General features: G+C 43.4%; 1 protein-coding gene across 4 annotated transcripts in view; it reads left to right on the forward strand.

Annotated features, from left to right (window-relative positions):
* The window catches only part of LOC124788108, a 120,540-nt gene that overhangs the window by 81,552 nt on the left and 14,594 nt on the right, over positions 1 to 24,394 (forward strand). For 3 of the 4 annotated variants that reach the window (XM_047255229.1, XM_047255228.1, XM_047255230.1), the window contains exons 5-6: positions 4,953 to 5,057; positions 17,676 to 17,777. In XM_047255229.1, coding sequence (XP_047111185.1) covers positions 4,953 to 5,057; positions 17,676 to 17,777 — 207 coding nt within the window. The remainder of the gene's footprint in view (positions 1 to 4,952; positions 5,058 to 17,675; positions 17,778 to 24,394) is intronic. The other variant, XM_047255231.1, reaches the window with a different exon arrangement.

The raw sequence follows: 24,394 nt of genomic DNA on the forward strand, positions 1-24,394 counted from the left end.
AAAAATATTTTGTCATCGGTTACAATGTCAATGTTAATGCTGAAGAATCTGCCAGTAAAACCCCAAATGTCAAGCGTTCTGTTCAAAGGTGAGATGTATTATAACCAGCAAAAGAAAAATTTGTAACATGAATTCTCTTCTGTAAAATCAGAGAAATAGCTTTGACATGGTTTCTGGTTCAGCCCCAGGATGGTGAATGTGCTAATTACTAGAACACGCAAGTGAACAAGCATGTGTGTGCATATGCTGTTTGGTTCAATTTTTTAAAGATCTTATAACACACTGTTTCAAACATTTCCAATATAAATTAGGATTGGCTGCTACTCACCATGTAGAGGAGGCATCGAACAGTAGACAAGCACATTTAAAGGTTGACTACTGGATCAAATTCTTGTCATGTCTTCACCCAGATCAAACTGTCAGCTGCATACAACATTTCCACAGTCCACCTGGCTGCCATCATCAAGTAAGAAAAGATAAGCTGCTCTCACCAATAACTGATTCAGACTATGAATGACGGAACCTTTATATACAGCAAAAATACGAAATTGTACGCACCAAGGTAATGCGCAAGTGCTCAATCGTTGCTGCTGCCCCCTGGCACAAGAAGAGTTGCAGCACCTCTAGTGGTGAATACTGGTGAAAAAATATTGTTAATCGTTAAAAATTATTATTCAAGCAGTTGTTTCTTTATATCTGATAAAACAGGATTACAAGTTTTACTAGTGGGTATCCATTATCACGGTTAATGATATTACCTGTTAGTCTGATTCCAACAGATTCTCTTAAAACACAATCGTGTATGTTGAAATGGTGGATTACAACTGGTAGCATGTGGATACCTATCAGTATGTGTCGGTTTCATATAAACTCTGTGTTTGCAACTACTCGTGTCTCATTGTATAGCACCCTATGTCCCTCTGTAAGACAGTGCTCAGCCACCACAGATTTGTCAGTTTGTAATAATCACGTATGGCGATGATGATCGACACACCTGTCATTGAACTAGTTTGGCCAGTGTATATTTTCTGCACTCACATGGTATTCTGTAAATGCCAGACTCCCTCAAATCTAAATCATTCTTGTAAGAGCCAAGAAGTTCTCTACTCATAGCTGGCAGACGCAATACACATCTGATTTCCTGCTGTTTCAAACCCGTGCCTAGCATATGGAAGTTCCCAGCATATGTTAGGAAAGCCACAGAACTAAAAGTGTCTTCAGCTGGTTTAGGTAATGGTCCAAACTCACTTGTCGAATCTGTCTGTCTGTATAGCTGTTATGATTAAGCACGTCCGTAAGATGCAGCTCCTGTGGTAAGTTTTCAGCATCCAAGATAGCAAATGCTCTCTTGACCAAGGCCCGTAGGATTCCTGTATGTCGAAATGGTGGATTGCAACTGGTAGCATGTAGATACCTATCAGTATGTGTCGGTTTCATATAAACTCTGTGTCCAAGACTTCCATCATCTTTTTTATAAATCAGTTCATCCAAAAAAGGGTAACTTCCCTCCTTTTCAGTCTCCATTGTGAATCTGATTTTAGGATGAAGACAATTAAAATGGGCCAATAGCTGGTTCAAAGAATCTATTTCACGTGGCCGAACAGGAAACATATTGTCAACAAACGTAAAAAAACAAGTAGGCTTCAAAAAAGATGTTTTCAGACCCATATTCTCAAAGTCCTCCATAAAAAGATTAGTGAGTATAAACGATAAACTCCCCATAGCCATATCGTCAGTCTATTCAAAATATTTGTCATTGAATAAAAATTAGGTGGCTGTCAGCACATGATGGCAGACTTTTGTCATTTCCACATCTAGTTTTTCATTCATTAAAATCAGTGACTCTTCAAGAGGTACCCAAATTAAAAAAGGAAAGAGACACTACATCAGAATTGACAAATAAATCGGAGGGACCAAGACTAAGCAGCCTTAAACCCCAAATGAAATCCATGGAATTGGAAATAGGTGTCCTCATTTTACCCACATGAGGGCTGAGGACCGATGCTAAGTGTTTGGCCAAGTTGTAAGTCGCTGTACCCTAATTAATAACAGTCAGGTGTAATAGGACCTCACCTTTATGGACTTTTGGCAGTCCGTATAATGCGGGTGGAACAGCTGTACCAGGACAAAGTTTTTTTTTTTAATAATGTATTCAGTTCATGAGCTCTTCTTCAGAAGTAAAGTCATCATCCCTCTTATGCGATCCTTGTGTGATCCTTATGTAATTTATGGTACGATGGATCCTTAAGTAAATCGTACATCTTATTCACATAATTGTCCTGGAGATTAGAATGGTAGTATTACCTTTGTGTGCTGGTAAAATTAATAATTAAGAGTCCTCTCTAATAGACTAAATAGCTGCCCGTAAAGCTGAGGAAATGTTACTCTGTGGAGGCTGAGCCTGACACAAGAGGTGAGAAATGTTTTGTCTTATCTCTTTCGTCCATTCTTCCAGAAGATATGACACTGCTTGCTCAATGGAAGAAATGAATTCCATGGTGGAAATACTGCTAGATCTGGGTGCAAAATTTAAACCTTTTCCCAATACTGGAACTGTGATATTATACAGTTCTTTACTTGTCAGATTTATCACAGTCCATCGACAAGTGTCATTTCCCAGTATCAATTTTAGTAATACTGAAACCGTGACATCATCCAGTTCTTTGCTTGTTATATTTATCACAGTCTGTTGACAAGTATTGTCTCCCGATATCAATTTTAGTAATTTGGGTGCACCAACTTACAACTTTGCAAAATATTTAGCATCGGTCCTCAGCCCCCTCATGTGGGTAAATGTGAACACCATATTTCCAATTCCATGGATTTTATTCAGTATTTAAAGTCTCGTCATCTTGATTCCTCTGATTTACTTGTTAGTTTTGATGTGGTCTCTCTTTCTTGTCAGGTCCCTCTTGAAGAGTCATTGATTTTAATTAATAGGAAACTAGATGTGGAAATGATGCTTTGCTGTCGTATACTGATGTCCACCTATTTTTTATTCAATGATAAATATTCTGAACAGATTGACGGCGTGGGTATGGGGAGTTCTTTATCCCCATAGTCACTAATATTTTTATGGAGGACTTTGAGGACGTGGCCCTGAAAACTTCTTTTCTGAAGGCTGCTTGTTTTTTTAGGTATGTTGACAATATGTTTCTTGTCTGGCCATATGGAATAGATTGTACTAATTTATAAAAAAAAATGATAACTTTTGGACGCAGAGTTAATTGGAAACCAACACATACTGATAGGTATCTACATGCTACCAGCTGTCATCCACCATTTCAACGTACAGGAGTCCTTCAGGTCTTGGTCAAAAGAGCATATGCATCTCGGATGCTGAGAATTTACCACAAGAGCTGCAACATCTTAAGGGCGTGTTTTATCATAACAGCTACGTGGTCAGACAGATTTGAGCTGAAGGCAGTTTTAGTTCTGCGGCTTTCCTTCAACATTCTGGGAGCATGTCTGCCAAGATAGGTAGGGTTTGAAGCAACATGAAGTCACACATGTATTCCATCTGCCAGCTAAGAGTAGAGCACTTCTTGGCTCTGTTATGGATGATTCAGGTTTGAGGAAGCTTGGCATTTACAAAATACCATGTGTGAGTGGTAAAATATACAATGACCAAACTATTAGTACCGTCAATGACAGATGTGTTGCATCATCACCATAAGCTATTATTACAACCTGACAAATCTGCAGTGACTGAGCACTGTCTTACAGATGGACATAGGATGCTATACAATGAGACACAAGTGGTAGCAAACACTGCATGTTACTAGGATTGTATTTTAAAAGAATATGTTGGAATCATTAACAGATAATATCATTATCCATAACAATGGATACCTGTTAAGTAAAACTTGGAATCCTGAGTTATTAGATACGGAGAAACAACTGGATTTGAATCAGCCAGCTATGAGTAATGATTTTTAACGATTCTTAACAATATTCACCACTGGAGGCACTGCAACTCTTCGTGCACGAAGGGGCAGCAGCAACAATTGAGCGTTTGTGCATTGCCTTACAGGTGGACCATGGAAATGTTGTGTGCAGATGACAGTTCGATCCAGCTGAAGACCCAACAAGAATTTGATCTGTTAATATGCTGTGGGAAAGTCTACATTCACTACTGGGTGTGCGCGCGCACACACACACACACACACACACACACACACACACACACACACACACACACACTACTGTCTCAAGTACTGAAGCCTCAGCCATTGTTTGACACTGTTTCTGAACACTGACTGATAACAATGTGTAAATTTACAGCAAATGACCTGCATATTTATCACTCACTATTGAAATAGAGAGAGGTTCTTCATGTTTTACCAATAATGGACAGCCAGCCACGGTGGTCTAGCGGTTCTAGGCGCGCAGTCCGGAACCGCGCGACTGCTACGGTCGCAGGTTCAAATCCTGCCTCGGGCATGGATGTGTGTGATGTCCTTAGGTTAGTTAGGTTTAAGTAGTTCTAAGTTCTAGGGGACTGATGACCTCAGATGTTAAGTCCCATAGTGCTCAGAGCCATTTGAACCATTTTGAATAATGGACAAGTGACTAGCACTTTCATAATGAAAAAAAGGAAACATTTGGATATTGAATGATGTGTGTTTCACAAAGCTAATTCCAGGAATAGAATTAAACTTTGCTAGTTCAGTATTAGATTGTATTTTTCTTTGACAGGAAACTATCAACTCCAATAATCATAATTTGAAATTATTCCTATTCCTTAGTTAGTATTTTGGAAAGCATTATTTAGCAGTGCCTTGTCATAAATGTGAGCTGTCAACTGTATGTGAATATGTATTGCTTCCTCAATTGTCTCCCTCATTGCTATCATTGTTCTGATCTGTTCTGTTCTCCCCATAGATGAAATTCTGTGCAGTGTTTTCCAGATGTTAGATTCTCACTAATTTACTATTCTTTTCTTGTCATAGAATATTTTCCAAGAGGCAAGCCTTCAGACTTAGGAGAATTGTTGGAAGTTGCTACACGGTATGTTGTCAAGGCGTGGGTGAAGGGAATTCACCCGCCCATATCAGGTTTGTATTTGCACAAGGCTCAACAAAAATATTACAGATAACATGCAGTTATTGTGTACAAATTTTGTATTGCCGGTCAGTTTCCACAGAAGTATAAAGTTGCACTTTGATGTTGACCATTACAGTGCTAGATTGCTGCACAGATGTGAAATATTTTTCATTTGATACACATTGTGATATAAAGAAGATACTAAAAAATCAGTAACATATCTATGTGCAGTGTGCACATCATCATCCAGTACTGGTATCTTTTATCAGCTGCACACCTGAAGAAATCATTTGGTTTGTAGTTTTAAAAAGTTACCTTCATGTCATGTTCATTATTGGAGGAGGGAGGGGGTTATCAGTTTGAGTAGATTAGTGCTAGTCATAATTTGTTGTTGTTATACTTTACAGAAATAGACAGAAGTGGTTGCTTCTAACTGTTAATGTGTAACATGACATGTTATACATCCTTGAAGTCTCTCCTTCATATAAACAAGATATCCACAAAGCTGCCAGGTTGTCATTACACACATCTTAAGACTGCATAAGAAGAAAGCCTGTCTCTTGGTTGAGAGATGGACAGACTGGTGATACTGTGGAGGTTGAAAAACAGTGTTTCCTAAGGAGAACCTTACGACCTGTATTCTGTATCCCATCAGCCATTCTGCATTTCCTCAAAAGTGTTGGAATCAGGAAGGTGGTTTTTAGCCAATGATGGGACTGTTCACATGACAGATGAATGAACAACAAAGTGTTAACAAAGACTACAAAGAGATGTCCTGAGTGATGACACTCAATTTGTATGGTATTACATCATTCAGGAGCAAAAAATCAATGAGATCAAAGTCACAAGGTGAAAGCCCTATTTTTCAAGTTACGTTGTTCACAAACTGTCAAGCATTGTTCAGAAACTACCAAGCTTTTTAATGTCATTTGCTTCTGTAGCCAGAACATCATTTCAAAAAAGGATTTTTCAGTTCAGACTTTATCAGCTGCAGCTGCCAGAAACACCTGAATATGCAAACACACTTGCAGTGGTGGGGAGTTGCCATAAAGGCAATTTTCACCACTACCCAACAAGTAAACCTAAAAGACAAACTTACCCTCAGCACTGTAAATTCATCCCTAACTAAATGAAGCCCAAAGTAGCCATGGAGGGCAACAAATGAAGTGTAAAGTGAATTTTATGGTACAATTCTATCAAGCTGACAAAGTCCTAAGAAGTTGTAACCTTATGTTAAATCAGTAAAGCCATCAGGCCAGACACTCTGTGACTAATTGTATTGAAAAGGAGGATAACTGAGAAAAGGCCAAAATATTAGATTATCTTTGCAAAATTGTTTCACTGGTGAAGATTGAACTGAGATTCCTCCTTTAAATCAGTACACAAATGTCAAAATGAGAGATACTGAAATAAGTGACCGCATGATTGAAAATCACTTAATAAAGGTAAGGTGATCTAACATTCAAACAACTTAAAGTGTGAGTGTTAATCTGGTTTGTATCAGTTTATTTCCCCCAAACCACCTTTCCACATCTTTACGAGGTGACTTACTTGGAACTTGCAGCCACTCTTCTTTCCTGGCTAGCTGCCTGCTGGAAACTCTTTAGATTTCTCCCCCGTCAAAGAACGCTAGGTACAGGAATATTTAGACTCAGTCTACTTATGAAATAGGTAGACATACAAACTTTACTTTTCGTCCGTTAACGATGTATTTGATCTCCACACTCAATAAAACTCTCACTTTCCACATAAATATGTAACTTCCTGAAAGTCTCTCGTATGGCCAAATTGAGTTACAGTTAAAAGAAAGTTGGCTTAGAGACCATAAATTTTCTTAATATGAATCAGAAAATGAGTCTTGCCTATAGCAAGCTTACGTCAAGAGTTCTTTTTCAACAGTCTTTGTTTTAATAAAAAAAGTCAATGACCCAATAAGCACAGAGCTGCATATAAGCTCCATGGTTCTTCCTTACACACACACACACACACTAAAACATCTATGGATTGCCCGACAGGTGTTTGTTGGTGCCGTTCGTCCACCACGTCTACTTTCTTTCCACAACTGATTTTAAACCTGCACACACAAACATGTGACACGCAGTAGGTAGGATTCTGCCATCTCACACTCATATCCACAATATCATGTGTTCGAGATGGTAGAAGGCTAAGTGGTTCTAGAATTTACACAGAAATTCTCTGATCACTACAGTGACTGGAGCTGATGGGACACCCGTACAGTTCTACATAGTGAATGCAAAAGAGAACTTGCATCTCTTCTAACAGCTGTTTACTGTAGGTTATTGCAGGAACAAAGGTTGCAATTGATGCGAAAAATGTGCAGGTTGGTACAATTTTCAAAACTATAGGACTTTATTGCTGACATCTATTGTAGATTTTTGAAAATGTTTTATGCTGATACATTACGACCTTTCTGGACATCAAAAGTTTGTACAGTAGGAATCACCATGGATTCCTCTAACAATGATTGTGTGAAACCAGTTCACTCTGTCCATCCACAAGACCCAGAAGGTGGCCGATATTGGTGGTCAGGTTGATGCCATGTTCCTCGTCTTCTGGAAAGCATTTGAAACGGTTACACACTGTTGCCTAAAGAATGAAATATGAGTGCATAGAACTTCAGACCAGCTTTGTGACTGGATTGCAGAGTTCCTAGCAATGGGACCACAGTATGTCAAGTCCAATGGAGAGAAATCTTTCAACATAAAAACAAGTTTGGGTGTACCCCAATTGAGTGTTTTAAGGTCAATGCTGTTCACAATATAAATAAATGCCAGACTGACAGATAGAATAAAACTTTATTCAAACTGATGCAGTTTGAAAACAGAGAGGATTTTATTCAGGCATACTGTTGCAAAAGATCCCAAGGACCTGTTGGATAATGCCAGAAGCTCCAGAAGACTGTACATAGGTGTTGCTGTTGTATATAGAGAAGTCATAACACTAGAAAATTGTAACAAAATGCAAAAGGACCTGCAGTGGATTGGCACTTGGTGCAGGGATTGGCAATTAACCCTCAGTATACTCAAATGTAATATATTTTACAGAACTAGGTGGAAATCCCATTATTGTATGATAATAGAATTACTGAACAGTTGCTGGAAGAGATAAAATTGATTAAATGTTTTGGAGCATGCATGTGGAGCAATTTAAAGTGAAATGGCCACATAAAAATAGTCATAGGAAAGGCAGATGCCAGACAGAAGTGTCCTTAGGAAGTGTAGGCTATGGAAGAATCCTCAGAAAGTGTAGGTTGTTCATGAAGGAGCAGCATACAAAACCTTCTTTTGACTGATATTTGAGTATCTCTTATAAATGTGGGATCCATTACAGATAAAACTGATAAATGAAATAGAAAAGGTCCAAAAAAGTGCAGTGCATTTCTTCACAGGTTTGCGTAATAAGTCCAGTGGCATTCCTTCCCTCTATCAACAGCAGCCTACAAACAGTTGCTTTTACAGTGTGTATGCAGCATAGAGTTACTGTGTGTCACATTTCTCTGCCACCTCATTATCTAGTTGGCCAAGAGACTCTTGCTAGCTTTATGCATAACTCTCCTGTCCTCTTTTTGCCAAGCCATTAATTTTTCTATGATGCATTCCTACCACCTATATCAGTCTTTAGTTGCGGGGAGCCACTTGTTAGCAGTGTGTGCACTTCAGCACTATCACACAGTTGTTCTCTGCCATCAGTCTGTCCTTATACTCTTCAGCACTTATGGCCTGCTCAGCAGGAATTGGATGATGATTTACACTACAGTGACAACTTTCCAATCTTGATATGTCCACCAAACATAGTGCTACACAAGAGAAAGCTGGACAAAATGGGTACTCAGCAGGACAAACTGGACATTTTACAGCCAGCTGGGGTTGTTATCAGTATATTTTATTTTAATAGACTGCATTTTATATCTTGAGGCGAGGGCAACAGTAAATTTAAGTGGGAATCTGCACTATACAGGGTGAGTCAGGAGGAAATGTACATGCTTTGGGGGGGGGGGGGGGGGGTGATACTACTGATGATTCTGAACAAAAAAACTCCTAAGAAACATATGCCATTTTCTTAACCATTTCCGGGTAAACCAATGAAAACAACTAGGAACGGGAAACATGTAGTGTCATCCTTATTAACGGTGTCAATACACCATTCACTTGCACATGGTGCAGTTGTTTCCCTCAAATCTCAGTCCAACAGTGCACAGCACTACAGTGTTGTTACATGAACAACAAATACAGTTTTGTGTAGTGAAAATGCCACAGATCTTCACACCTGCAGAGTATGCTGACACAGTATTTGTCTATAGTTTGTCCAATGGGAATGCCAGAGCTGCTGTGCAGGAATACCAATAACGATTTCCAAATCACAGAGTGCCAGATAGCAGGGTGTTTCATGGATTGTATGAGTGTGACACCCTTCCCAGTGTAAATATTGTCTCCGAGTGTCCCATACAACAAACTCTTAATGAAGTTGACTCCATTCTTCAAGTAGTGGAACTCAGCCCTACTTCTAGCTCTAGAAGAGTTGCTGCGCACCTTGGTATTCCACAAACTTGAGTGATATGCACAGTACACGAGCACGGTCTTTATCCCTTTCATCGGCAGTGTGTACAACATCTGCATGAAGGAGATGCTGTCGTCCAGCAACAATTCTGTCGGTGGATCATTGCCAGTGAGCGATAATTCCATGTATTGTGTTCATTGATGAGTCAACATTTACCTGCAACAGAATCAACAACACACGCAACTCTAATGTATGGGAAAATGAAAATATGCACACTACTGTGGAGACGAATTTTCAACAACGTTTCTCAGTCAACGTGTGGTGCGGTATTATTGATGACCAACTCATCGGTCCAGTTGTTTTAGATAACCGTGTTACTGGGACATGGTATCTTGAGTTTCTTCGAAATGTGTTAGCAGACTGTGTGGAGGATATCCCTTTGGCAACATGAGCTCGTATGTACTTTAGCATGCTGGAACTCCTACACATTCTGTACAGCCAGTGACATGGTATATCAACACAAGGTATCCTGATCATTGGATCGGCCGCCGTGGAGTCATTGCTTGACCACCAAGGTCACCCAATATTACCCTATTGGATTACTGTTTGTGGGGGTGGCTGAAGAGCAACATCTACAAGTCCAGAGTGGACACGAGAGGAACTTCTCGCACATATTTTACATACTTGTGCCCAAGTGAAGGAATGCAAAACTGAGCTCTGATTGGTGACACAACACCTGTCTACAAGAGCAGCAATATGCATTGAAGTTGACGGTGGACTGTTTGAATATCATCTGTGAGGAAACGTACACAATTAAACAAACCATAACATGACAGTATCTTAATTTACCATCACCTGCACCTTTCTCGTTCGTAGCTGTTTTCATTGGTGTACATGGAGGCGGTTAAGAAAAGGGTATATGTTTATTAGAAGTTTTTTGTTCAGGATCGCCAGTAGTATCACCTATCATACCATGTACCTTTCCTCCTGATTCACTTTGTATATTAACTATTTTTAAAATGTTGTGACTTGTTCAGACTACGGCCGAAACACTTGGTTTGGAGGTTTTAATGTACTGCAAAGTGGTGCTCTCTCTTGCTCTCCCTCCCCCCTCCCTCCCCCCCTCCCTCCCCCCTCCCTCCGTGCGTGTGTGTGTGTGTGTGTGTGTGTGTGTGTGTGTGTGTGTGTGTTTCTTTTGAAAGAGAGAGAGGGGGGGGGGGAGATGATAGCGATATTATTTTTTTTTTTTTTTTTTATTTTCATTCACGTCAAAACTTTTATGGTTTTCTTTTAACCACATTAATCTCATGAGACATTTTAGTACAGGAACTGAAGTCCATGATGTTGTATGCTGAGGTATATTATTCATTACTTTCATCATAACTGTGAATTTGTAGTGCATGATGTCGTATGCTCAAATATACCATTAGCTTCATCATAACTATGCATTTGTTTTATTAGTCGTATTGTTTCATTCTGACCACAGTTTCAACTAAGAGACAGTTTTAAGGAGACAGTAATACTTCTGGGTCGTATATTAGATGAAAAACTTTGATCACTTACCCTGCTTGGAGGATAAGAAATTAAGTTGCTTCAAACCCATGAATATTTCAAAGTGTCTGAAACAGGGAAACTGGAGGACAGACAGAACATGTCTGTTCCATATTGTAAGAGCTTTGTTCATTTTCTTAGATGGTAGTTGCATTGTCTGTGGATCTGCACGATCATCTTACCTTAAAATACTTGACTTGTTCCACCAAGAGAACATTTCTTTAGCTACTAGAACCTATATATCAGCCCTTTAACCAGCTGAGTTGCCGAAGCAACAATTGTTCTTAGTGCAGAGACAGCAGCAAGTTTTGAGCACACCCTGATATCACTTACCTTCACTACCATCACCAGTAACCATGTGGAGAGCATGAGCCATGCGACCATTCAGAGAGTGACTAAAGCAGCAGCTGACAAAACTGAGGTTGGCAGACATGAATGTTCTGTTACAAGACTGGAAGAAATTTCCAATCTGTTGCACAGACTACATTTTTAAGAGAAATTGCTTTGATAGTTTAAGAAGATACCTTAATTATAAGGTAGTCATCACTGATGGATCCAAAGAGAGGAATAATGTTGGTTGCGCCTTTGTTGTTTCTCTGTCTGTAGTCCCAGCATCAGAATATGCCTGGTGAGTTACTATAGTGTTTGATGGTAAACTTGATCACTGGTGCACATCAGATGCAGTCAGAGGTAAAAATTCTTTGTGTACTCCGAACATTGTGCAGACCAGTTAGCAACTGGACCAAACTGACAAGTCAGTCCAACGCACTCAGAACATCAACAGTGTAGGAAAAAGATTGCTACTTACCGTAAAGAAGACACATTAGGTTGCATACAGGCACAGTTAAAAGAGACACACACACACCATTCATACACACAAACAAGCACACCTCATGCACAGCTGCATGGGGTAGCCGCGCAGTCTGAGGTGCCTTGCCACAGTTTGCGCAGCTTCCCCCCATCAGAGGTTCAAGCACTCCCTTGGGCATGGGTGTGTTTGTTGTCCTTAGTGTAAGTTAGTTTCAGTTAGATTAAGTAGTGTGTAAGCCTAGGGGACAGATGACCTCAACAGTTTGGTCCCATAGGAACTTAACACAAATTTCCAAATTTTACCTCATGCACACATGACCTCAAACTCCAGAATCTCAGACTGGAATGCAACTGTTACATGAGATGCAAGCAGCAATCTAGAGGAGGCAGGAAAGGGGAAGGAATAGTAGTGTGTGGGTGAGCAGAGAGATGAATGATGTCTGGTGGTGTACAGGGACTAGAATGCCAACAGGTGCAGCATCAGGAGCTTGTGGGGCAGGGTCGTGGAGAAAGAAGAAGCAAGAGAGGGGAGAAACAGGGAAAGCCAGGCGATTGCGTTGGCAGAGGGTGGCAAGTAAACAGGGTGTGAGATGAGAATGGAGAGGAGATGATAGGACATAGGGAGGGAGCGGACAGGAGAGAAGGTGTTGAGGTTGTGAAGGAACGAAGATATGGTGTCTTAGCTCTGAGTCCAGATCATGAAGATATCTTCAATAAACCTGAACCAGACTAGGGCTTTGGGGCTTTGGTGATTTGGGAGACTAGGAAGGTCTCCTCTAGGTGACCCGTAAAGAGGTTGGCATAGGAAGGTGCCATGCAGTTTCCCTTCAAAGGAGCAGTAGCTTGTAGGTTACGATAAAGTTAGTAAGGTGTATGAGGACTGAGGTAGTGAGTTTGGAGTCTGAAGCATGTTGGGAAAGATAGTGTTCAATAGTGATAAGACAATGGGTATTAGGGATGTTGGTGTATAGGAATGTGGTGTCAAAAGTGACAAGTAGTGATCCAGGAGGTAAAGAGGTGGGGTTGTTGAAAAGCCAGTGATGGACATGGTTGGTGTCTTTGATATGGGAGACTAGATTACGGGTAATTGGTTGGGGGGGGGGGGGGGCAAAGTTCTTTCAGTGGGGTAAAAATAACCAGCCAAAATGGGGTGCCCAGGATTGTTGGATTTGTGGATTTTGGGGAGCATGTAGAAGATGGGTGTGCAGGGTGTCATGGGGTGAGGAGGGAAATGGATTCAGGGGAGCCTAAGGCTTTAAGCAGGGATTGGAGGTTTTGTTGGACTTCTGGGATAGGATCACTCTGGTAGAGTTTATGGATGGAGGAATCAGATAACTATTGGAGGCATTCTGCCAGGTAATCACTGCAATTCATAACAGTGGTGGAACCTTTGCCTGCAGGTAGAATAATTAGGTCAGGATTTGTTTTAAGGTTTTGTTTGGCTGTTCTTTCATCTACTGAAAGGTTTATGTTCTGAGGAAGGGACCTGGAGAAGGATGAAGCTAAGTTGGAGGTAAGGAATTCCAGGAAGGGTGGGTGGTTATGTGGGACAGGAGTAGGACCATGGTTGGATGGTGATATGAACTGGAAGAGGCAGGGTTCGGTGTTGGAATTAGGGTGGCTTTGGTGGGAGGGATGGTAGCAAAGAAGGCATCAGTTGAAGGAGAGTAGCTCTTTTACAAGTCCGGCATGGTTAAATTTGGGTGTAGGGCTAAAGGTGAGGCCTTTGGAGAGGACTGAAACTTCTGTGGAGCTGAGGGTTTTGGTGGGAAGGTTAACAGCAGTGTTACGGGAATGTTTTGGCTCTGGATTTGGTGCAGAGTCAGTAGGGAGTTTGGGGGTGTGTGGCAAGTTGAAAAGGTCAGCTAGGCATGGCTTAGCTGCTATGAGGGGTGGAAGAGTAGGAACACTGTGGGTTTGGTGGGGGTTGCATAGTCATGCCCCAAGGTGGCAGTAGGATGTCAGCAGATTGGATAAAATAAGGTGGTGGTGTCTGGAATGCTCCTCCAGGTGTTGGAGAGCAAAGAGCAAAGGATTCAGTTTCAGATATGTGGTGTATGGAGTAGGGATTGCAGAGTAGTGATATCTCGCTGAGGGAGCAGAGGTGGTTCTGGGATGCCTGTGCCATGGATATGTTTTTGCAATACCAGGTTTGTGATGGCTAGGGATTGGCGGAATCAGAAAAGGTGTAGGTCATTGTGAAAAGAGAGGTGGGATCCAAAGAAAGGAATCTTTACAGTTGTTAGGCTGTTTGGGGGGATTCCATGGTTTTGGCAGCATTTGAGAATCAGGATGTGGGACTGGGTTTTAGCAAGTGAACTGGTGCAAAAAGATGGACCAAGAGCCCATTGTGGCAGTAATGGTGTAAAGGAAATGGGAATGACATAGAAATGGGCAAAATAGGTGTTGATGGTTGTGAGAGGAGCTGGATAAGCAAAAAGATGCATAAAGGTACGTAAAAAAATATGTAAAGACACACAAAAACATGCACAGACATGTAAAAATGTGTAAAACCATTTAAAAATACACACAACTATGTTAAAAACTTATAGAAATGTGGGAGAAAAGAAAGGATGAGTTATTGGGGGGGGGGGGGGGGGGAGAGAGAGAGAGAGAGTGTGTGTGTGTGTGTGTGTGTGTGTGTGTGTGTGTGTGTGTGTGTGTGTGTGTGTTTTGCAGTAAGTGAAGAGAGATGGAGGGGGATGGGTTAGCTCAAGGATCAACAGTCCATGTGGCACGGGCAGATATGGTAAAACAAAATGCTACAGTCTGTCAGGATGGGATCAGTAGTTATAAATATAACTACAACTATCGGAGGAAACAATCTGGGGCATCAGATGCTTTAACAATCAGCATAGTCATGAAGTCTGTGTTTTGTGCGGACAATCGTTGATACAGTGTGGCTCAGAAGTGATGTAGTTTGGAAGGCAGTCAATAAACACAGGAAAGAATTGAAAGAATGGACACTGAGAAAAGTAATGCTGTAGAGAAGAATAACAAAGGAAAAGATCACAGTGTTGTAGGATGGAAGAAAGGTTGGCAAAATCAAACAATGGAAACTCCTGCTAGAATAACAACAATGTAGGAAAAGACAGATTGCTTCTTACCATAAAGAAGACATGTTAAGTTGCAGACAGGCTCAATTTAAAGACACTCACATATAGCTTTCAGCCACAGCTCTCATCAGTAAAAGAGAGACAAATGCCATTCGACCACTGACTCCAGCATCTCGTGTCAGAATGCAACTATCATGCGGGATGCAAGCAGCAACCTGGAGGTGGCGGGGAAGGAGAAAGGATAGTAGTGTGCGGGTGGGGAGAGAAACGAACACTGTCTGGTGGAGTGTGCAGGGACAAAAATGCCAGCAGGCACACCATCTGGGAGTTGTGCCGCAGGGAGGTAGGGAAAAAATAAGCAAAGAAGGAGAGGAGCAGGGGAAGATGGGCAGATGCGTTGGCAGAGGGTGGCAAACAAACAGCGCGTGAGATGAGAATGGGGAGGAGATGATAGGTCAGAGGTGGTTGAATCTGTTTGGTGGAGGGTGTGGGGATGGACAGTATGTTACCATGGGTTGAAGCCTGGTTAGTTACAGGAGCAGAGAATGTGTTGTAAGGATAACTTCCATTGCGCAGCTCAGATAAGCTGGTGGTGGAGGAAAGGCTCCAGATGCTTTGGTTAATGAAGCAGCCATTGAAATCAGACATGTCATGTTCATCTGCATTTTCTACCACAGGGTCATCTACTTTGCTCTTCATCCTGGTTGGTAACCATACCAATATAAAAAAATTGTCTTATGATTGCAGCAGAGTTGGTACATGACATGGCTACTTTCACAGGTGGCCCGGCCCCTCATGGACTAGGAGAAACCCCATGAATGGACTGGAATAGTAAATGCTGGGTGGGTGGATTAGGCCAGTTTTGCTCCTGGGCCTTCCATGGTGATATGATCCTTGTGAGAAGGGTTTGGGGTTGGGAGTGGCATAGGGATGGACTAGGATGTTGTGGAGGTTGGGTGGGCAATCGAACACCACTTTGAGGTGTTGACAGTATCTTGGGTAGGATGTCCCTCATTTCAAGGTACAATGATACGTAGTAAAAGCCCTTGCAAAGAATGTGGTTCAGTTCTTCCAGTCCAGGGTGGCACTGGATGACAAGGAGAATGTACCTTTGTGGCTGGTTCTTTGGGGTGGTTAGAGGATTGGGGGTGTGAGGGGAAATGACACAGGAGATATGTTTGTAGATGAGGTTCAAAGGGAAGTGCCTGTCTGTGAAGGCCTTAGTGAGACCTCAGCATACTGGGTAAAGGAGTTTTTGTCACTGCAGATACACTGTCCCCAGGTGGCCAGGCTGTATGGGAGGGATTTTTTGGCATGAAAGGGATTACAGCTGCCAAATGCAGGTACTGTTGGTGGTTGGTGGGTTTAATGTGGACAGAGGTGCAGATAGAGCCATCATAGAGGAGGAGGAGGAGGTGGTCAACATCTAGCAGAGTGGGACAGTGGGTTGAGGAGGACCGCATGAAGAAGATGAGAGAGAAGGTGTTCATGTCATGAAGGAATGAAGACAGGGTGTTTTAGACCTGGGTCCAGATCGTGAACATGTCATCAATGAACCTGAATCAGACTAGAAGTTTGGTGTTTTGAGAGGCAAGGAAAGACTCCTCTAGGTGGCCCATAAAAAGGTTGGCATAGGAGGGTGCCATGAGGTTGCCCATGACTGCACTTCAAATGAGAAGTAGTTGTGGGTTTAGGGTAAAGTTAGTAAGGTGTATGAGGAATGAGATAGTGGGTTTGGAGTGTGAAGGACGTTGGGAAAGGTAGTGTTCAGTATCAGCAAGACCTTGGCCATAAGGGATGTTGGTGTATAGGGAGGTGGCATTAACAGTGATGACTAGGGATCCAGGAGGTAAATAGGTGGGGATGGGGCAGAGTCGGTAAAGAAAGTGGTTGGTGTCTTTGATGTAGGAGGCTAGATTATGGCCAATGTCTTTTTCCTATTACAACAATGTGAGAAGGTTGTTGTGCTGGGAACCAGGCCACATGGCAATCAGAGGAAATTAACCACTAGATGCGGCAGGCAATGAGGAAAGTGGTGTAAATTGTGTAATTCACTGTGCCATACCCTTACATACTGTTGTTATAATATTTGCGAAGATGTGCTGTGCATCGATGAGACTCTGAGTACTACTACAATAAGCTGTACTCTACATCATAATCACATAATTAAATTTTGAGTAGACATTGCCCCATGATTCATTAATAATAATTCACGTATTATTTCTCCGTCAGTGAGAGGCCCAACCAGTATGCAGTGCTTGTGAATACCAATTGTGGTATCCCATATTTTAGTTCCTTATTTGCTGTTTGATAATCCTACAGTTACCTCAGACTTTAAACAAAGATTGAACAAATGTAGCACGAGTTTCAAAATGGTGTAGTTGTCCCTTTACACAAGTGGTCAGCCAGCCACAAGAATCTAAAAAATACAGGTTTCAACACGTCTATCTCACCGGTCACCTTCAATTGAGAAATATTTTGGCTTCAATCTTTTACATATACTCTCTCTCTCTCTCTCTCTCTCTCTCTCTCTCTCTCTCTCTCTCTCTCTCTCTCTGTGTGTGTGTGTGTGTGTGTGTGTGTGTGTGTGTGTGTGTGTGTGTGTGTGTGTGTGTGTGTGTGATAGAGGGGGGGGGGGGGGGGTAAGGAAGAAAATTAGAAGAAGGATATGTAGTCCTATTATTTTTTTTACAGGGCCTCCAACAAATTTGGTGATAAAATTCTGTGTTGATTGTCATAAAAAATACTGTCATGATGAGAATGAATCCAATCACTTGTGTTCAAGGCGTGTAGTAGGTGAGTATTTCTGGTTGTGTGTCACTCAGTATAAAAGTAATCTATTAATACATTGTTATAGATTAACAGACTTACAGTAATAATTTCTTCCTTTAAGAAAGTGGATTTTCTGTTTTTGATTCATCTTTATAAAGATACTGGATGTCACTACTAAGAACTGTTTGTTTGTTTGATGTTTCTAAAGATATTTTCAGTTTCATTTTTGTGATGTGTAGATTGAATCAGGCTGGACATAGTGTTTCATACTATACTCAATGTCAGCAGGAAACAGTAATGTGGTTCTCACTGCACAAAATAATCAAGTCTAAAATATAATCTTGTGTGTCCAGTCAAAAAAAAAAAAAAAAAAAAAAAAAAAAAAAAAAAAAAACAGTGATGAAAAACTAAAGCATGAAGTATTTGCAGCAGGGACAAAGTATGGTTGCTGTGTGACACAGCTGTGTAACCAGTGCAATGTGGCACAACAAACACCTTCTTCAACTGCTGTTGGTAATACCAAGTAGTCGTGTTTTGCTGTCTTATCAGTAAATACACTCCTGGAAACTGAAATAAGAACACCGTGAATTCATTGTCCCAGGAAGGGGAAACTTTATTGACACATTCCTGGGGTCAGATACATCACATGATCACACTGACAGAACCACAGGCACATAGACACAGGCAACAGAGCATGCACAATGTCGGCACTAATACAGTGTATATCCACCTTTCGCAGCAATGCAGGCTGCTATTCTCCCATGGAGATGATCGTAGAGATGCTGGATGTAGTCCTGTGGAACGGCTTGCCATGCCATTTCCACCTGGCGCCTCAGTTGGACCAGCGTTCGTGCTGGACGTGCAGACCGCGTGAGACGACGTTTCATCCAGTCCCAAACATGCTCAATGGGGGACAGATCCGGAGATCTTGCTGGCCAGGGTAGTTGACTTACACCTTCTAGAGCACGTTGGGTGGCACGGGATACATGCGGACGTGCATTGTCCTGTTGGAACAGCAAGTTCCCTTGCCGGTCTAGGAATGGTAGAACGATGGGTTCGATGACGGTTTGGATGTACCGTGCACTATTCAGTGTCCCCTTGACGATCACCAGTGGTGTACGGCCAGTGTAGGAGATCGCTCCCCACACCATGATGCCGGGTGTTGGCCCTGTGTGCCTCGGTCGTATGCAGTCCTGATTGTGGCGCTCACCTGCACGGCGCCAAACACGCATACGACCATCATTGGCACCAAGGCAGAAACGACTCTCATCACTGAAGACGACACGTCTCCATTCGTCCCTCCATTCACGCCTGTCGCGACACCACTGGAGGCGGGCTGCACGATGTTGGGGCGTGAGCGGAAGACGGCCTAACGGTGTGCGGGACCGTAGCCCAGCTTCATGGAGACGGTTGCGAATGGTCCTCGCCGATACCCCAGGAGCAACAGTGTCCCTAATTTGCTGGGAAGTGGCGGTGCGGTCCCCTACGGCACTGCGTAGGATCCTACGGTCTTGGCGTGCATCCGTGCGTCGCTGCGGTCCGGTCCCAGGTCGACGGGCACGTGCACCTTCCGCCGACCACTGGCGACAACATCGATGTACTGTGGAGACCTCACGCCCCACGTGTTGAGCAATTCGGCGGTACGTCCACCCGGCCTCCCGCATGCCCACTATACGCCCTCGCTCAAAGTCCGTCAACTGCACATACGGTTCACGTCCACGCTGTCGCGGCATGCTACCAGTGTTAAAGACTGCGATGGAGCTCCGTATGCCACGGCAAACTGGCTGACACTGACGGCGGCGGTGCACAAATGCTGCGCAGCTAGCGCCATTAGACGGCCAACACCGCGGTTCCTGGTGTGTCCGCTGTGCCGTGCGTGTGATCACTGCTTGTACAGCCCTCTCGCAGTGTCCGGAGCAAGTATGGTGGGTCTGACACACCGGTGTCAGTGTGTTCTTTTTTCCATTTCCAGGAGTGTATATCTTTGGATTATACATCATACCACACTAATTTTGAGGCCTTTAAGTCAATTTGATATTTAAAGTCAAACAGTGGAAACTCCAAGTACAGATAGCACCAATGTAGGAAAGGACAGATTGCTATTTACTGTAAAAAAGACACGTCAAGTTGCAGACAGGCCCAATTAAAAGACACTCATATATAGCTTTGAGCCACAGTCTTCGTCTGTAAAACACACACACACACACACACACACACACACACACACACACACACACACACACACAAAAACAACGACAACAACCACCACCACTACCTCCAGCATCTCAGGCCAGAATGTAATATCACATGAGATGCAAGCAGAAATCTGGAGGGGGTGGGGAAGGTTAAGAGGAAGGTGAAGGTGAAGGGGAAGGTGTAGTAGTGTGTGGGTGGGGGGAGAGAAGAATGTTGTTTGGTGCAGTGTGCAAGGACTAGACTGCCAACAGGTGCAGCGTCAGGAGTTTGTGAGGCTGGAAGGTGGGGGGAAAAAAGGAGAGGAGTGGGGAAACGGGTGGCTGCATTGCCAGAGGGCTGCATATAAACAGGGTGGGAGATCAGAATTGGGGGGGGGGGGGAGGGGGAGGATGATGATGGGAGAGAGAGGGTGGAAACTGTTGGGTGGAGGGTGAGGGAACAGTGTGTTACCTTAGGTTGAGGCTGGGATAGTTACAGGAGTGGAGAATGTGTTGTAAGGATAACTTCCATCTTCCATCTATGCAGTTCAGAAAAGCTGGTGGTGGAGGGAAGGATCCAGATGCCTCAGATAGTGAAGCAGCCATTGAAATCAGACATGTTATGTTCAGCTGCATATTCTGCCACAGGGTGGTCTACTTTGCTCTTCATCCTGGTTGACAGCTGGTTGGTAATCATACCAATATAAAAAGTTGTTCAATGATTGCAGCAGAGCTGGTAAATGACATGGCTACTTTCACAGGTGGCCCAGTCCCTGATGGAGTAGGATAAACCCTGCAATAGGACGAGCTGGGTGGGTGGATTGGGTAGGTTTTGCACTTGGGCCTTCCACTAGGATATGATCCTTGTGGGGAAGGGTTTGGGATTGGGAGTAGCATATGGATGGACTAGGATGTTGTGGAGGTTGGGTGGGCAATGGAACACCACTTCAAGAGGTGTGGGCAGTATCTTGGGTAGGATGTCCCTCACTTCAGGGTACAATGGCAGATAATAAAAGCCCTGGCAAAGGATGTGGTTCAGTTGTTCCAGTCCGGGGTGGCACTGGGACAAAGCGAATGCACCTTTGTAGCTGGTTCATGGTGATTTGAGGATTGGGGGCATGAGAGGAAATGACACTGGAGATCTTTTCGTGGACTAGGTTTGTGAAGGATACTGCCTGTCTCTGAAGGCCTTGATGAGACCTCAGCATACTGAGTAAGGAAGTTTTTGTCACTGCAGATAGGCCACCCCCAGATGGCCAGGCTGTGTGGGAGGGATTTTCTGGTGTGAAAGGGATTACAGCTGTCAAAATGCAGGTACTGTCAGTGGTTGGTGAGTTTAATGTGGTCAGAGGTGCAGATGGAGCCATAATAGTGAAGAAGTAGGTCAACATCTAGGAAGGTGGGACACTGGGTTGAGGAGGACCACGTGAAACAGATTGGAGAGGAGGTGTTGAGGTCATGAAGGAATTCGAGGTAGGGTGTCTTGGCCCTGGGTCCAGATCATGAAGATATTCTCAATGAACCTGAACCAGACTAGAGGTTTGGTGTTTCGGGAGGATGGTGCCATGAGTGTGCCAATGGCTGCATCGCAGATTTGTTTATATAACTTCCCTCCAAATGAGAAATAGTTGTGGGTTAGAGTAAAGTTACTAAGGTGTATGAGGAATGAGGTAGTGGGTTTGGAGTGTCAAGGATGTTGGGAAAAGTACTGTTCAGTAGCAGTAAGACCTTGGGCATAAGGGATGTTGGCATGTAGGAAGGTGGCATCAGCAGTGACAACTAGGGATCCAGGAGGTAAAGGGATGGGGATGGTCAAGAGTCAGTGAAGAAAGTGGTCAGTGTCTTTGATGTAGGAGGCTAGATTACAGGCAATGTCGTTTTCCTATTACAGTAATGGGGAAGGTTGTTGTGCTGGGAACCAGACCACATGGCAGTAAGAGGAAATTAACTGCCAGATGCTGCAGGGAATGAGGGAAGTGATTTAAATTGTGTGATTCACAGCATTTGAAATCAAGTGTGTTATGTTCAGCTGCATGCTGGTCCATGCCACAGTTTGGCAGTGCCCATTCATCCTGGTGGATTGTGAGTTGGCAGTCATACCAATATAAAAAGCTGTGCAATATTTGAAGGAGAGCTGGTAAATGAGATGATTGCTTTCACAGGTGGCCCAGTCCTTGATGGGGTAGGATAAACCTGTGACAGGATTGAAATAGGAAGTGCTGGGTTGGTAGATTGGGCAAGTTTTGCATCTGGAACTTCCACAGGGACACGATCCTTGTGGTAAGGGTTTGGGATTGGGAGTGGCATAGGGATGGACTAGGATGTTGTGGAGGTAGGGTGGGCATCACCACTTTAGGGAGGGGTGGGAAGTATCTTGGGTAGGATGCCCCTCATTTCAGGGTACGATAATAGGTAATCAAAGTGCTGGTGAAGTATGTGGTTCAGTTGTTCCAGTCTGGGGTGGTATTGCGTGATGAAGGGGACACTCCTTTGTGGCTGGTTTTTGGGAGTGGTGGGAGGATTGGGGTGAGGGGAAGATTTGTTTGCAGACTAGGTCTGGGGTATAGTGCCTGCCTGTGAAGGCCTTGGTGAGACCCACAGCATACTGAGCAAGGGAGTTCGTCACTGCAGATATGCCGTCCCCAGGTAGCAAGCCTGTAAGGGAGCAATTTTTTTGGTGTGAAAGAGATGACTGAATATGGGTACTGTTGGTGGGTTTAATGTGGACACAGGTGCAGATGGAACCACGAGAGAGGTGGAGATCAACATCTAAGAAGGTTGCACACTGGGATGAGGAGGAGCATGTGAAGCAGACGGGAGAGCAGGTGGTGTGGTTGTGAAGGATTGAAGATTCGGTGTCTTGGCCCTGGGTCCAAAACATGAGGATATGATCTGTGAACTTGAACCAGACTAGGGATTTGGTGTTGTGGGATGGCCCATAAAAAGGTTTGTATAGGAGCCTGCTATGCAGATGCCCGTGTTTGTGCCATGGTTTTGTTTGTATACCCTTCCCTTCAAAGGAGCAGTAGTTGTGGGTTAGGATAAGGTTAGGAGACTGAAGGATGTTGGTAACAGTAGTTTCAATAGTGGTAAGACCATGGGCATCAGGGACGTTGGTTTATAGGAGGGTGGTATCAACAGTAATGAGTAGGGATTCAGAAGGTAAAGGGGTGGGGATGATGGAGAATTGGTGAAGGAACTGGTTGGTGTCTTTGATGTGGGAGGCTACATTACGGGCAGTTGGTTAGGGCTGTTGGCAAGTGAGGGCCAAAATTCTTCCAGTGGGGGCACAATAACCAGCCACAGTGGTGTGTCCAGGATTGTTGGATTTGTGTATTTTTGGGGGCATCTAGAAGATGGGTGGTTGGGTTGTTATAGGGGTGAGGAGGGAAATGGATTCAGAGGAAATATTCTGGGAAGGGCCTATGACTTTAAGCAGGAACTGGAGTTTGTGTTGGACTTTTGGGATGGGATCACTCTGGCAGAGTTTATAGGCGGAGGAGTCAGATAATTGACAGAGGCATTCTGAGAGATAGTCACTGTGATTCATAGCAACAGTGGTAGAACCATAGTCTTTAGGCAAGATGATTAAGTCAGGATTTGTTTTAAGGTTGTGTGTGGCTGTTCTTTCTTCTACTAAAATGTTGATGTTCTGGGGAAGGATGGTGAGGCCAAGTTGGAGGTAAGGAATTCCAGGAAAGGTGGGTGGTTAGGTGGAACAGGAGTAGGATCATGGTTGGATGGTGATATGAACTGGAAGATGCAGGGTTCAGTGTTGGAATTAGGGTGGTTTTGGTTGGAGGGATTGGTGGCAAAGAAGTGGTTCCACTGTGGCCATCGGTAGAAGGAGAGTAGGTCTTCGACAAGTCTAGCATGGTTAAATTTGGGTGTAGGGCTAAAGATAATGCCTTTGTATATGACTGAAACTTCTGTGGAGCTGAGGGTTTTGGTGGAGAGGTTAACAACTCTGTTATGGGAATGTTTTGGCCCTGGATATGGATTTGGTGGAGGGTTGGTAGGGAGTTTTGGAGGATGTGGCAAGTTGAAAAGGTCGGCTAGGCAGGGTTTAGCTGCTATGTGGGACAGATGAGGTGAAACAATGTGGATATGATACGGGTTGGATTGTGGTGCCCCGAGGCAGCAATAGGCTGCCAGCGGGTTGGATAACTTACAGAAGTGGTGTCTGGAATGCTCCCCTAGGTGCTAGAGAGCAAGGGATTCAATGTCAGAGTTGTGATGTATGGTGTAGGGATTGCAGAGTAATAGTATCTTGTGGAGCGAGCAGAGGCGGTGGTTGTGGGATGCCTGTGCCATGGAGATGTGTTTTTGCAGCAACAGGTTTGCGAGGGCAAGGGATTGTCGGAATTTGAAAATATGTAGGTGATACTGAAATGGGGGTGGTATCCAGAGAAAGTAGTTTTTACAGTTAGGCCGTTTGGGGAGATTCCATGGTTTAGGCAGTATTTG

This window comes from Schistocerca piceifrons, chromosome 3, assembly GCF_021461385.2.
Source record: "Schistocerca piceifrons isolate TAMUIC-IGC-003096 chromosome 3, iqSchPice1.1, whole genome shotgun sequence".
NCBI lineage: Eukaryota > Metazoa > Arthropoda > Insecta > Orthoptera > Acrididae > Schistocerca > Schistocerca piceifrons.